The 16,950-nt window shown below is 36.3% G+C and overlaps 2 protein-coding genes across 8 annotated transcripts in view; one reads left to right on the forward strand and one right to left on the reverse strand.

Moving 5' to 3' along the window:
* Wdr79 (WD repeat domain 79) overlaps window positions 1–16,950 on the reverse strand; it is a 73,646-nt gene that overhangs the window by 21,450 nt on the left and 35,246 nt on the right. The gene's annotated exons all lie outside the window — the stretch shown is intronic.
* Window positions 1–16,950, forward strand: part of LOC138942932 (integrin alpha-PS2-like) — a 200,563-nt gene that overhangs the window by 16,975 nt on the left and 166,638 nt on the right. For all 7 annotated transcript variants that reach the window (XM_070313428.1, XM_070313435.1, XM_070313430.1 and 4 more), the window contains exons 2-3: window positions 731–852; window positions 11,022–11,140. In XM_070313428.1, coding sequence (XP_070169529.1) covers window positions 731–852; window positions 11,022–11,140 — 241 coding nt within the window. The remainder of the gene's footprint in view (window positions 1–730; window positions 853–11,021; window positions 11,141–16,950) is intronic.

Genomic DNA, 16,950 nt, shown 5'->3' on the forward strand with positions numbered 1-16,950 from the left:
CACGGTTGACTTTAATTGAAACAACAGCATTTTTTTCCGTGTATATTTCAATTAATTAGGGATATATTATTTTGTGTAAAAAATTATATGATAAAAAAAAATCAATAAATTTTGATCTTTTTCTCCCTTGTGATCAAATAACAATTGATACAGATAACAAAGAGATAATAATAAAGCGGGAAGGATTAAGGAGGTTCGATATAGCAAGCAAAGCATTGTAAGAGAATCTATTAGCGATATGAGATTGCGAGGCCGGGAATAATCCAGATTGTAATGCTTTCTCTACGGAAGAGAAAAAAAAATTATACGAAAAGCAAATGTAGTCGAATGATGATTCGTCGAATATATTATTGCCTAATTCAGAATGTAATTGGAAGTTTTCGATGTCTTAATGGCTACTGACAGCCGCCTAAGATTTTGACAGCGAGAGCTATTCGTCGAATATAATTCATCATCCATTAGCTAGATCTTACTGTCAGATTTTATGCCATTGATCGAAATATAGTCCACGACTGTTGACCTTAATTTCAGAAATACGAACGTATTACATATGTATGTGCTTATCGAGTATCGTTAAATCGATACGAATGATACTCAACGCGGAAGCAATCATTTATCAGAGACAATTGTTTTTATGACATAATTGCGCCTGATTGGTCTGATTGTAAGACGAACTTTTTTTCCTTGACGTTTTCGATTTCGCTGACAGCGTCCTGTTTATTTTTTTCAGGGCGATCGTGGGCGCACCAGAAGCCGAAACTGCGCAAGCTGGCGTCTATCGAGGAGGCGCAGTTTATAAATGCGATATCGCAGCGGATGATAGATGCAACATAATCCACTTCGACGATAAAGGTAACAAAGATTATTATTTATCGGGATTATTTTAGCTTTGACCGATGACGAACTAATACGACGAACTAAACAATGGCTATTAAGAATTAAGATTTTGAAATTCCAAATACTAATTATACAATTTCGTAACCTTTTATTTAAGGATCAAAAATTGAATTACACAATACATGACGATGCATATCAATTTAACGAAATCATATCAATTTTTGCACGGTAGATATAAAGGTCAATAAATTATAAAATATGAATTATAGTGTGTATATATAGTATATATATATTAATTTTTAAATAATTTATAAATTAATAAAAATAATTAATTAAGAAAAATAATTAATAATTTTAAATTATTAAAAATTTATAATTTAATAAATTAGAAATTTAAATAATTTTATTAATATTGTTAACATTTTTTTGCTCTTTATTTTTTAGTATTAAGTAAAGTAAAAATTAATCTAATGGTTTTTTTATGGTATATATAAAGATTATTGGTATCTGTTGCGTTATTTAGGATTAATAAAGTATTTTGATCTAAATTATGATATTTTTAGTCATCCTATAAGCTGATTAAAGGCGTTGAGAGATATAAATATAAAATGTTTTCATCTCACGTTCTCCACATTGTCCTGTGAATCAGTTGACCCATATTCTATCTTTCTTTAGCATCAGTATAGCTTCTTAATCTCGAGAAGTAACCGACAAACTTGATACAGAGAACGCGCTATTTTTAGTCAGTGCCAATACACCCACTCTGTCGTTGACCCTACTACATTTCGATGTTTGGCAATTGCTGCACGTGACGTTGCACACTGATCAGTCATGATTTATTACACCTAGTTTATGTCATTAATTATATACATAGGAATAGAAAGAGTCCTAAATCGTGTTCATAAATTGCATACGGTTTTGTTTGTTAAGAAATTGTCTAATGTTAGCGATGATATTATTGAATCAAACGACTCGTAATTAAATGAACTAAATTTTTTTTAAATAATATAAGATCTTATTTTTTAGAATAAATTATATAATTATATGGTTTTTTTTAACTGAAGAAATGATACGCGAGTCGATTAGCAGAGTTCTATCTTAATACCTATTTAATAACTATTCATACGTCGTCCGGAAAAAAATCTCCGACGAATCCGATTACTATCATAAATTCGTGCTTTTTATCTAAGAGACCTCCGGCTGCTCTTTGGTATTCATATTAACACTTACTTTATAAATTCGGGAACGAAACATTGCGTAAAGTCCGGCGGGGGGACCGCGTTTAAAGTACATCGCCTGGATTCATAAAGTTCTTCGATAAAAGCAAGGGGATTAAAAAATATTATCCCGCACTCGCGCCCGATGTAATATTTCGCGCCGCTCCTAAACACTTGCGTGAGTCGAAAGCGCTAATGTAAATTCGAATTTTTACATTAAATATTGAGAGTGGATTAGGCCTACAGCGGAAATTACTATAAAAAAGCGCACCAAGCTATCTACCGCAAGGTGGAGTGGAAATGGTAGGGCATCACTGTCTTGCCATCGAAAAAACAATTCCAAAGAATAATTATTTTTCGACGCGGTGCAACCGCGCCGAAAAATAATTGTCACGCATCGAGTGATGATCGACGTCACCGCGCCGACTCTCAATATTTAATATTAAAATTCGAACCGTCGTTCTCTTTCTGGTATGCATAGTTATCTACTGCAAGGTGGTGTGGAAATGGTAGGGCATCATTGTCTTGCCATCGGAAAAACAATTCGAGATAATAATTATTTTTCGGCGCGGTTACACCGCTCCTAAAAATAATTGTCACGCATCGAGTGACGATCGACGTCACCGCGCCGACTCTCAATATTTAATATTAAAATTCGAAGTGTCGTTCTCTCTCGTATGCATAGTTATCTACTGCAAGGTGGTGTGGAAATGGTAGGGCATCATTGTCTTGCCATCGGAAAAACAATTCGAGATAATAATTATTTTTCGGCGCGGTTACACCGCTCCGAAAAATAATTGTCACGCATCGAGTGACGATCGACGTCATCGCGCCGACTCTCAATATTTAATATTAAAATTCGAACTGTCGTTCTCTCTCGTATGCATAGTTATCTACTGCAAGGTGGTGTGGAAATGGTAGGGCATCATTGTCTTGCCATCGGAAAAACAATTCGAGATAATAATTATTTTTCGGCGCGGTTACACCGCTCCGAAAAATAATTGTCACGCATCGAGTGACGATCGACGTCACCGCGCCGACTCTCAATATTTAATATTAAAATTCGAAGTGTCGTTCTCTCTCGTATGCATAGTTATCTACTGCAAGGTGGTGTGGAAATGGTAGGGCATCATTGTCTTGCCATCGGAAAAACAATTCGAGATAATAATTATTTTTCGGCGCGGTTACACCGCTCCGAAAAATAATTGTCACGCATCGAGTGACGATCGACGTCACCGCGCCGACTCTCAATATTTAATATTAAAATTCGAAGTGTCGTTCTCTCTCGTATGCATAGTTATCTACTGCAAGGTGGTGTGGAAATGGTAGGGCATCATTGTCTTGCCATCGGAAAAACAATTCGAGATAATAATTATTTTTCGGCGCGGTTACACCGCTCCGAAAAATAATTGTCACGCATCGAGTGACGATCGACGTCATCGCGCCGACTCTCAATATTTAATATTAAAATTCGAACTGTCGTTCTCTCTCGTATGCATAGTTATCTACTGCAAGGTGGTGTGGAAATGGTAGGGCATCATTGTCTTGCCATCGGAAAAACAATTCGAGATAATAATTATTTTTCGGCGCGGTTACACCGCTCCGAAAAATAATTGTCACGCATCGAGTGACGATCGACGTCACCGCGCCGACTCTCAATATTTAATATTAAAATTCGAAGTGTCGTTCTCTCTCGTATGCATAGTTATCTACTGCAAGGTGGTGTGGAAATGGTAGGGCATCATTGTCTTGCCATCGGAAAAACAATTCGAGATAATAATTATTTTTCGGCGCGGTTACACCGCTCCGAAAAATAATTGTCACGCATCGAGTGACGATCGATGTCATCGCGCCGACTCTCAATATTTAATATAAAAATTCGAGCTGTCGTTCTCTCTCGTATGCATAGTTATCTACTGCAAGGTGGTGTGGAAATGGTAGGGCATCATTGTCTTGCCATCGGAAAAACAATTCGAGATAATAATTATTTTTCGGCGCGGTTACACCGCTCCGAAAAATAATTGTCACGCATCGAGTGACGATCGATGTCATCGCGCCGACTCTCAATATTTAATATAAAAATTCGAGCTGTCGTTCTCTCTCGTATGCATAGTTATCTACTGCAAGGTGGTGTGGAAATGGTAGGGCATCATTGTCTTGCCATCGGAAAAACAATTCGAGATAATAATTATTTTTCGGCGCGGTTACACCGCTCCGAAAAATAATTGTCACGCATCGAGTGACGATCGATGTCATCGCGCCGACTCTCAATATTTAATATAAAAATTCGAGCTGTCGTTCTCTCTCGTATGCATAGTTATCTACTGCAAGGTGGTGTGGAAATGGTAGGGCATCATTGTCTTGCCATCGGAAAAACAATTCGAGATAATAATTATTTTTCGGCGCGGTTACACCGCTCCGAAAAATAATTGTCACGCATCGAGTGACGATCGATGTCATCGCGCCGACTCTCAATATTTAATATAAAAATTCGAGCTGTCGTTCTCTCTCGTATGCATAGTTATCTACTGCAAGGTGGTGTGGAAATGGTAGGGCATCATTGTCTTGCCATCGGAAAAACAATTCGAGATAATAATTATTTTTCGGCGCGGTTACACCGCTCCGAAAAATAATTGTCACGCATCGAGTGACGATCGACGTCACCGCGCCGACTCTCAATATTTAATATTAAAATTCGAAGTGTCGTTCTCTCTCGTATGCATAGTTATCTACTGCAAGGTGGTGTGGAAATGGTAGGGCATCATTGTCTTGCCATCGGAAAAACAATTCGAGATAATAATTATTTTTCGGCGCGGTTACACCGCTCCGAAAAATAATTGTCACGCATCGAGTGACGATCGACGTCACCGCGCCGACTCTCAATATTTAATATTAAAATTCGAAGTGTCGTTCTCTCTCGTATGCATAGTTATCTACTGCAAGGTGGTGTGGAAATGGTAGGGCATCATTGTCTTGCCATCGGAAAAACAATTCGAGATAATAATTATTTTTCGGCGCGGTTACACCGCTCCGAAAAATAATTGTCACGCATCGAGTGACGATCGACGTCATCGCGCCGACTCTCAATATTTAATATTAAAATTCGAACTGTCGTTCTCTCTCGTATGCATAGTTATCTACTGCAAGGTGGTGTGGAAATGGTAGGGCATCATTGTCTTGCCATCGGAAAAACAATTCGAGATAATAATTATTTTTCGGCGCGGTTACACCGCTCCGAAAAATAATTGTCACGCATCGAGTGACGATCGACGTCACCGCGCCGACTCTCAATATTTAATATTAAAATTCGAAGTGTCGTTCTCTCTCGTATGCATAGTTATCTACTGCAAGGTGGTGTGGAAATGGTAGGGCATCATTGTCTTGCCATCGGAAAAACAATTCGAGATAATAATTATTTTTCGGCGCGGTTACACCGCTCCGAAAAATAATTGTCACGCATCGAGTGACGATCGATGTCATCGCGCCGACTCTCAATATTTAATATAAAAATTCGAGCTGTCGTTCTCTCTCGTATGCATAGTTATCTACTGCAAGGTGGTGTGGAAATGGTAGGGCATCATTGTCTTGCCATCGGAAAAACAATTCGAGATAATAATTATTTTTCGGCGCGGTTACACCGCTCCGAAAAATAATTGTCACGCATCGAGTGACGATCGATGTCATCGCGCCGACTCTCAATATTTAATATAAAAATTCGAGCTGTCGTTCTCTCTCGTATGCATAGTTATCTACTGCAAGGTGGTGTGGAAATGGTAGGGCATCATTGTCTTGCCATCGGAAAAACAATTCGAGATAATAATTATTTTTCGGCGCGGTTACACCGCTCCGAAAAATAATTGTCACGCATCGAGTGACGATCGATGTCATCGCGCCGACTCTCAATATTTAATATAAAAATTCGAGCTGTCGTTCTCTCTCGTATGCATAGTTATCTACTGCAAGGTGGTGTGGAAATGGTAGGGCATCATTGTCTTGCCATCGGAAAAACAATTCGAGATAATAATTATTTTTCGGCGCGGTTACACCGCTCCGAAAAATAATTGTCACGCATCGAGTGACGATCGATGTCATCGCGCCGACTCTCAATATTTAATATAAAAATTCGAGCTGTCGTTCTCTCTCGTATGCATAGTTATCTACTGCAAGGTGGTGTGGAAATGGTAGGGCATCATTGTCTTGCCATCGAAAAAATAATTTGAGAGGATAATTATTTTTCGGCGCGGTGACATCGCTCGTCACTCGATGCGTGATAATTATTTTTCGGCGCGGTGACATCGCTCGTCACTCGATGCGTGATAATTATTTTTCGGCTCGCTGCGTGACTCCGCCTCTCTCGCTCAGCTGATATTTCCGACGCTAACAAAAAGACATAAACAAGTAATCCATTTTACGTTTCTATCGATTCCGGCCTACCGCTTCCCACGCGCTCATTGGCTCAGACATTTTAATTAATAACATAATAATTATTGCGAATTTAGCAAAATGGTATAAGACTTTTCGCTTCAGGTTAACCTGATCTATCTTCACTTTTCGTTTGGCTACTTACATGTCGGACACCCTGTATATATCCCTTTCTTTCCAGTACGTTCGCACATAATCGAGAAGGTAGAATGCGTGGATAGTTAAGTTATGATAGCTCGTAGCTATATATTGCGAGAAAGATACAAAGTTCCCAGCACATGTATTCGTGCCATTTGAGTTTTAATTCTTTAGCCTTAGATGATCATTTTTTCCTGTTTTTTTTTTTTTTTTTTTTTTTAGATTGACTAATCGATAATTATTAATTAAAATAAATAATTATTTTCAGAATTATATTAAAGGTTTTGCAAATTGTATTATAATAATATATTCGACTCGCTCGATACCTTAATGTTATGTTATTTCGTCGTGATTTAATTTAATTAAATTTCGTGCTTTTACAAACTGCCTTTTGCATTTATCTGCAAAAAAGAAAGTTCGCGAGATAAATTAAATAATTAAGTAAATTAAAAAAAAAAGTTATTGAAGACTATTAATAGATCAAAATCTAACAAACGATAGATCAATGGACCATCCACATATGGTACATATACGATGTAACTAATTAACGAACACCGATATAATTAAATCATTCGTGCGAAAAATTGCGCAATTGCTTGCGAAATCTATTTCTGTTTTATCTTCCATTTCATCGATTTGCATTCACGCGGAGATCTTCATCTTCGATGCAACGAGATGCATGAGACCAGCTTCCTCCGGTCTCTTAGTAAACGTTTTTCTCTCTCTCTTCGTTTTCCTTTAAGTCGCGTTGTTTTACTTGAGAAAACGTTTTCGTCCGGCTGCGCATACAAGATTTCGAATCGTACATCCAATTAGTCCGATTCACCTCACCCGCGTTCCACGCTCGGCTACTATTACATCTGCGCGGACGAGCATTTCGCTTTGATCGATAATTAGACCGAACGTACGCTCTATCCTCCCTCGATCTCGTCCAATTAGGATCGCACCCGGTAGTCGCAGCCGGCTGTATCTGCTCTCTCGTCGTCGATTCTTGTCGCGCGAACGAGAACATCTCGATTATTTCTCGAATCTTTGCACGTACATGCATAAGCATCGTCGCGCGTTGTTCTACCACACTCGCCAAATTCGCGATTCCGCGATAATTGATCACCAATAACTTCAACCTGCATCCCGTTACTTGTTGAAACTAAAAGAACAGACGTATGTTTTTTTTTTAATATTTATATTTAACGGTAATCAATAATTATTTAATCTATGAATTATTATATTTATGTATATATTCGCTGAACCATAAATTGCTTATTCAAAGGTTTTTTTTTTTTTTTTTTTTTTTTATAGATTTACATTGGATATTTGTATAAATTTCGTTTTCTTCTTCTAAATAAGCTGTTTTTTTTCTCTTTATTTAGTTACATGCACCAAGAACGTTTCTAGATTGTCGTTGTCTAATATAATGACGTTCAATATCAGGATCGAGAAAAGTTTGTAAAAAGAACGTAAAATCATATCCGTTTTTCGAAAACGCCGTTTTACGAATCCGTATTTGTTTCGAAAGTTTATATTACTGTCACGGTTTAAAATAGGAGTAGGTTTAACCAGTATCCGATTTACAGTGTGTCGTTGAAACCTCGCGAACGGAGTCGCTCTCGAAAATAGCCACCGCCTGGTTTTGCGATGGAGCCTCAACGAGAACAATATTATTATTACTTCGACGAATGATTTGCTAGAATTTATACAGGGCGTCTAATTTTAGACGCGATTTATTCGATAAAACTATAGTTGGTTTTTTATACTTCGTCGAAAAAAGCACTTTTCCGGATAAAAAAAAAAAAATATCGAAAAATCCATCTATTCTTGAAGTTTTCATCTTTTTATAATTACGACTTTATATTAAATTTTTTATTGATAAATATGTTCGTATAAAAATAAATTATTAATGACATACACACAATCACGAGAAGGATTGTAATCATGATTCGAAAGAGAGAGAAGGAGACCGTTCCGATCACTTCTTTCGTCATCGATCTGATAACTATATAAAATCTTGTTTGTTCCTAATTGACGTTTTATTATCAAAAATCAAAAGCAACAGTTCTATTTATATTTGCAATAATTCTACAGTTAAAAAAAAAAAATTCGTGGTTTCTCAGATTTTGAAAGTATTATTTCTATAAATTATGAACTAAATATATTATATTTTTTCGAAACTATGAAATCCTATATTCTCAAAGAGTTCTATAATTTTTATTACATTTTATCAATAATTCCGATACCTTTAACTATATTTCCTATTTTTAATCCCGTCGATATATGGCATACTTTATCTTTAAACTATCAGAAATTATAGAATTATTGATGGATGCAAAGAAAACTGCTGCTAAAACATTCAAAAACTTTTGAAAAAAAAAAGACCAACTTGAGACGTTATTTGACTTTCGATTCTTATTCGAGATGCATTTCGTTGCTTCCACCCGCGGTATATCGCAGTCAAACGATCTTTTCGATCGCGTATCGCTATGATTCTACCTGCGTACAAGGAAGAGATCTCGTACAGATCCTTGAGGTCACTCGCTCTTCGGCCACTCGAGCGAAAACGTCTCGAGGAACTCGACTTTCTTCGTAAACTTTACCAAGTGTCGGACTGTCTGGAAGTACCGAGAACCGTCTCTCTGCAAGAAATCAACGATACCTAATACAGAAAACCGTAAGACTGCCCTAGCTATGCCTCTCGGAAGATTTGGCCACGTGCTGCTCAAATCGAAATATGCTTTTCTTGACTCGCGACCATTTGATTATCTTGTCACTAATTTTCTAATAAAAAGCCAAAAGGCATGTACACACATAATTCTTTCATGTAAAATATTATTAAATTATAATAAGCCATGTTTTAATTTATTTTAATTATATAAATTAATTTATTCTTTTTACTCATATTTATTTATTTTTTTTATAAATTATTTTATATAAATTAATTAATTGATTTAGTTAAGTCTTGGGAGGAATTTATATATAATGTATAAAGATAGTTTCTTTAAATAAAAAATATGTATGTCGTATCATGAAGATATGTCGATAATAAATGAAGATAATGTATTTATGTCGATTAATCTTGATAGAATTAATTCTGATATTCGAGATTGGAATCACTCTCTGCCTTTGCGCTTCCCAGTCATGACAAACCGGTAAAAGGGTTAAGAAGCGAAGGACAACTTCCCTTTAAGGAGTAAGCCCGACCGATACGGGCTAACGGGTTCGCTCAGTTCGTAAAATCGATGAAGAAGAATGCGGGTCGCACTTAAAGTTTCTTCGTTGTGACACCTGTTCGCGCTTCTTTTCCAGAGATCATCGAACGATAATTGTATGGTCGATCTTACGTGATATTGTTGAATTATTTGAATTAGTTGAAAAATAGTCTGAAACAATATTATTCCAGTAAGATTTCTTATCTGTTATCTTCACAATATAAATGCACCTTGTTCGTCATTATTTATAAAACGCGAAAATCTTTTTTAATTTTTGTCTTTTGAAATTACAATTCAAAATAATAATCTCTTTCGTTCTCGACGCGTATCTGTGATCAAAGTTTGCACATTCATAACCCTTATTGCGCGAATAAATCAAATTTCTATTTTTAATCAATGTATCTCTATCGGAAAATCTCTTTTTCGACGATGATGAAGCATAATAGGGATCTGGGGAAAAAAAAACGCAATTCACGAATCGATCATTTTGTACTCGTCTGATATCGCATGGCTGGGCGCATATTCTTCTATATGGTAAATTACCTTTCACAAATAATACCTTTGATATGATGAATATCACAAAGGTTGCGGGTTCGACTGGAATCAACCTTATACAGAGTGGGATTACCAGCTGCGAACGTCGGTGAATCTCGTCTTTGCCGTTTCATTTCACTATTCTATTTCACCGTGTTCGCTTCATCTCATCCAACGACATATTAGATTACTTCCAGTTAAGTGATTACCTGACAGGGTAATTAGGTACTAATTCCTATTGCCGATACGCTCTCTGATTAATCGTTCCGAGTAATTCGATGGATTTGAGAATAATTGCATATTCTCTCTTTATTTTCAGTACATTAATATTCAGTACATTATGTATTTATTTCTCTCCATATTATTCCTCTATCTGATAAGTCGTAGAGGACTCAAATTAATAAATTAATAAATTTAATAAATATAATATATAATAAATAAATCTAGAAATAAATAAATAAAAAATATAATAAAATAAATTATAAAAATTTAATAAATTCTTTCGATTCGTTTTTCTACAAACGCGATACTTTACTTTATATTGATTGTATCTCATATTTAATTTTTTATACATATAAAAATTATTTTGCATATAATTTTATTTTTCCCGAAAGGATTACTTTAAAATCAAATTTTGGACTAAAAAAATGTTTCTTTTTTTTTGTCGCAGGACACAATCACGTCAGAAATCCAAATGTGATTAGTGGTTTGAGTCAAGTCGATAATAAGACATTGCAGTGGTTCGGTGCCACGGTCTCAGCCTCTAACAAGGATGGAGGTCCGATTCTGGTAAGTGAAACTTCTCCGATATCGAAGTGCGCTTTAATTGGAACGTCAGCGCCGTTCTCCATTAGCGTATAATAATTCTTTGACAGTAGCGTATAACTGCTTTAGACGTAGCAACGGTAATTAATTATGAAAATACGTAATGAATTTCTGATTAATGTATCGACTTGTATTCAATTGATAATACTCCGTTTCACAAAGCACAAATTTCAATTACAGTAAGTATTAATATGTCAAGCCTAACATGTGACAAACTAAAATATTTTATTCTTCTCTTCAGAAATAAAATATATGATAAAATAATAATAAAAAATTACATTAATCTTTAATGCGAAAGATTATTATCTCAGCGGGAATATTATCTTTTTTTAGCTGTATATATATATACGTCGTATTTATGATTCGTAGAAATCTCGAGGTGTTATGAAAGTTGTTTAATGAAATAAACTAAACGATATGTGGCAATGAAAATAAACGATGGGAATTTAGTTGAAATCTAGGGGATCTCAATCTCTTTTTCTCAAGAGAAACTTTTCTATATGAAGCGAAAAGAGAAGGATATACTTTAGAAAAATATAAAAGAGGGGAGCAATGAAGAGATTGTTAATTGCGAAGTTTTTTCTGAATTTTTAATTATATTTATTTGTAGGATTTATAACTAGAGTTTCGAATAGATCTTTTAAGAGATCACAGACGTATGTTCCGAGAAGGCCATAGCTTCTATTTTGAGATTCGAAAACAAACGGATTCCCGGCCCGTTCCTCGTTTCATTTATGACGTCGAGACATCTCGCGAGCGAGTCGAATTAGCACAGAATTCAGAAGACATATTAATTATTTTTGATGAAACAATCGAGTTACATGATAATTAAAGAGAATCAAGAAGTATTTATCACACTATTAAAAAATACCGCATATCCTGATCGTTTAAAATTTTAAAATTTTATAATTATATATATATATATATATAATAAATCCATAAATAATATTAATTTCTATTTTTTATTTATAAATATTGAAAAATAATTTCGATCTCTTTTATATATATATATATATATATATATATATATATATATATATATATATATATATATAAGATAGTCAATTTATTTATTCGATTATAACGAGCGTCCAAACCGCTACTTTTTTTTTCTCAGATACAAAATTACGATCTTTATTCAGTCGCGTCGCGAAGCCCTTTTCGGCGGCCGGCCGGCGTTCCCCTGTTATCTCATCAACACTCGCCATCTGCGATACGTGTTAAAGTCATTATCTGCCCGTTCCTAGCTTCCACACAGATTTCTAATTCAGGGTGCGTGCGGAGCTCCGTTAGGGCAATCCGGCACGTTCGCGATGTAACGCGCCGCCGCCCTCGCTTAGATACGTTCCTCGCAATGGATTTCCCGCGCCATACCGCCAAGGAAGTCGGATTTACACCGATCTAGCGCGAAGATCTTCGCCCTTTCCTGGCTCCCTTTTTTCTCTTTTCTCCCTCTTCCCCCAAATCGTACGGCGGTCCCTATGATGTACAAGCCGTCTTTATCTGTCTTCTTTACGTACGCTGCGCTTACGCGCGCAGGAGACCCACGCCGCACGCATGTGTGTACGCTCATCACGCGCGGCTGCGGTGGCCGGTATGACGGTAGATGCGAAGATTGAACGAATAAGCGGGAGAAAAGGGTAAGCCAGGAAGTGGCGTTCGCAAAATACGCAGACGGATGGAATTCACATTTTCAGGACGATTTAGTATAATAGACTTTTTTAGGACGAATAATTAAACGAATAAATAATTGGTACTGCATTAATTGTCTTATAATTATGTTATATTACTTTCCGTGTTAATTTTTTTTTTTTTTTATTGTCGAATTCGATTCGTCATGTAAATATTTGTTAAAATATCACATTTATATAGTTTATAGTTTTTTTTTTTACTTTACTATACTATGTGCGTCTTTAATCTCTTTATCTATGATTGTGTACCATAAATATAATATAGTTATTATTATCTTCAAAAAGATCTCTCAAAAATATTTATTTTATTTATCTATTTTAATATTTAATTTGTCTATTTTATATTACACTTTTTTTCTGTATTTATAATATATATTAATAGTATTTAGTTTGTCTATTTTATATTGCTTACTTCTTCCGTATCTATAGATTAAAGAATTTTCATAAAGGTTAAACCATTCATTAAAAAATTATGCGATTTTTTTTATTAAAACGTAGAATATTATTTTGTCTATTTGTATCCAGGTCATTCATAACGCTAAAGTAATCCTAAGTGATTGCTCGATTAAAAATGATATATGAATGACTAGTGAATTTCGAGGAAATTCGACGCGGTCAGTCGGAATGTATCGGGGCCTCGCGATGCGCGACGAAAGAGGAGGCAAGCCATAAATAAGGTCGCATTCGTATGTGAGAGGCGTATTAGCGACGATTATCGTTCTCATACTCGCGTAATTTTCACATAGCGAGACGTCGCCGCACGCTATTCCGTCAACGACGTTCCCATCCTTCCTTGACGCGCCGACATTATTCCGGAATTGTCTATTTACTCCAGAATTCGAGAACGCACGTTCCTTGGTAAACGCACGGCTTTTCTCGCGATTGCTCTTTCTCGTTTTTGTCTCCCCAACAATCTGCAAATTAAAGATAAGTGATTACTACCGGTGCGGATAGCTTCACTTCTTCGTTCTTTTGGTACTTTTCTCTCTAACTTCTTTCGTAAAATTTTGATTCTTTCACGATATATCAATTTATTTAATAAGATTAATGATATTATACAAGATGTCGAAAAAAATTTTTCATTTTGAAAATGATAGTTACTAAAAAATAAATGACTCATTCAATGAAGCGCTTGCAATTGGGAGGAAATAGACTACATATAGATTATATTCCTAGAAAGAACCTTTTTCCATTTCTGCATATAACAAATAAGGTCTGATAAAGTCGAATTTATGAGAGCGATTAGCTTGATTGTCCATTAGAAAAAAAAATTACACCCTATGGAAATCGACGAGCGTATCTTCTTTTACGACCGGAGGTGCGTGCGTGAGTCGCATGTGCGATATTATGCACAGAGGCTTTAATGCGGCTGTCTACGGTATTAAAACAATGTGTCGATGCGTTGCATTAATATTCCCGTCACGCATGTTTGACGTTTGCCGGCGAGTTCCGTGACTTTCGAAAATCATATACGAGTGCGAGCATATAAACTCGTGTCTAACTTAAGCCGCTCTAAAGTCAAATCACAATAAATCTATCGAATAAATGCATTAACAAATCAAATAATCGATGCCATTTAGTATAACAAATCGAAATGTAATAGTTTCTATATTTCAACATATAATATTATCTCATTATTTTCTTTATTCTATTTTATTTTATCTTATTTTATTTTATTTTATTTTTTTTCTGATTTGTTATGTTTGTCTTTTTCTCATTTATTCTCTTATGTTAGTATCTTATTCCGAGTTTTTGTTGATGTTGAAATTGCAATTATATATTTTTTTTCTTTTTGTATTAAAGGAATCTCTTTCCCATTTATAAATAAATAAATAATTAAGTCGAAAAATAGCGGTATAAATTTATTGAAATATATATCTGAAAAATTGTTCGTATATATGTATATACGCATATATGTATATGAAATTTAAAAAGATAAAATTTGCGAAGTTTCTAATAATTAAAAATCAAAATAATTGTGTCATTTTGTGAAATGCAATGTAAATGCAAATGCAATTGTAAATTGCATGTGAATGTCTTTTTTTCACATTTCTCATTACATTTTTCAATACTAAATGGACAAAAATCGAAGGGTGTCCGAGGGCGATTGTCATTTTTGAATAGAAACTCGTTAATGCTCTTTGTCGAACGCCGTTGGCGGATAATGCGTCATTTCGATATCTAGTGGCGAATTTCACGCGTTCGGTCATCGATCGACTCACCACCGGTAAGCACCATTAATCGCCCCCGAGACAAAAAGATCGCGCATAAAGATCGCGCACGAAAGGTGAACGAAGACGCCGTGGGTGCTGTAAGTGTTTTATGCAAGTTTTATGCAATAATGTTTTATCGTCTTGCGAAGTCACGGTCTAGGCCTTATATTGTAAAAACCCGAATCCCTTTTCAAAATGACTTATTATCGTTGTAAGTCACCGTATCAAGTCAATCACAGGGGAAATATAAACGGCAATTTAATAAATTTAATTTTCATTTGGTATATAATCAGGGTTCGTATTCTAGTGCGTTTTATTCTGGTAAACACGATCTAGGATCTGTATAATAAACTGACGCCTCTGGCATTATGTTCGCGACTTCTCGTACATTGGTGCGATTTAACGATCTTGTGGTTACGAGGGCGGCATCGAAAGGTCGTTTCCTGGTTGCTCTTTCGTTCCTCAACGTGAAACGTGTGTATAGGGGTAATTTGTAGATTGTTAGATCTCTTCTTGGTCATCGCAGAAGTCGGCAAGAGCAATATTCGCGCGGATACGAGACTGGCCTCTCCCGGCTGATCTTTCACCACTGACGCATTCCTCCCTTTCGCGCATCCTCGGCGCAGACGCATCGTCCTTTTTTTTTTTTTTACCGCAATCCAATTCAACGGCACTTCTTAATCTGTTTCTTCATCGCCTCCCCTCCCCCCTCCCGCGCGTTCGCGTCTCTCTCGCGATCTGCCGACATTTCAAAGATGCGGCCCTCGCGTTGATTGCTAACAGATGTTTCGCGTTTCGGACTTTTCTTCGGCGCACTTTTTCTCTCTATCTAAATAAAGCGAAGGTGCGGTTCGCTATTATTCGATGCAAGATATATAGACGATGCACTTTCTACGGATGAAATGAATACTCCCTTATCAACCGATTGAAAAGTATCGTCAAGAAGAGTCCATCGAACCAATATAGTGACATTTTCGTGATTTATTTGTTATTCTTTCACAATTTTCTTGTGATTATATTAAAAAAAATTATTTTCTTTAAAAAAATTAGTTCTTAATCTAATCAAAAAATTATTTATATAGGTGTGTGTGTGTGTGTGTGCAATTATTTATAAGATCGATTCTTCATAATTAACGAATTTTAGATTCATGGCCATCGTTGTCATAAATTTTGCCGTAAATTTTGCCGCATTAACATGACGTTTGATTTCGATTAAATTTACAAGGAGAGGATTCGGTGGACGCAGTGAACACAATGCAGAAAAAAGACCCGAGACGAAAAACGGAACTCCTTTGTGGAAACAAAAAAGCATCCGGCCGGTTGAAGAGAGGCAGAAACGAAGGAACAATCGGCAACAATAAAATATAGTCGAGGTGGAACGATAAAGTCACGATGTTGTTGTCCACATTGGCGAGTCGCTTTCGCTTTCGTCCTCCTTGTCGTCGTCGTCGTCGTCGTCGTCGTCGTCCACGTCGGCAAAAACGCATCGATTAAAAGTTAACCAAGTCCACACCGCGCGCTATCAAAGCAGAGGACAATCGCGACCTCGGCGACCCAGCGTGAAAGCAGAGCCTTGTACGAAATCCTCGTCTCCTTTCGCCGTTCTTCTGTGAAACCCCTGTGTAGCTGTCCCCTCTCCCCCTCCCCCCATCCCCCTCTCCTTCTTTCTGGGACCTCTCCGTTGCCCTTTTCTTCTTGCTCTTCGTCTTTTGCCAGTCGGAGTTCGCCGCGCGTCCTGTAACAATTTTCTGCCACTTCATTCTCGAACTTCTCCTGTTCTTTATTCTCGATGCTTCACCCCTTTTTTGGGAATTGGCGGGATCTCTCTTAAACGCGCGCACGCGGCGCTGGATAGGTCTGAGATAGTCGT

This window comes from Polyergus mexicanus, unplaced genomic scaffold (genome assembly GCF_030449975.1).
Source record: "Polyergus mexicanus isolate NDT 795.1 unplaced genomic scaffold, iyPolMexi1.0 SCAF_24, whole genome shotgun sequence".
Taxonomy (NCBI): Eukaryota; Metazoa; Arthropoda; class Insecta; order Hymenoptera; family Formicidae; genus Polyergus; species Polyergus mexicanus.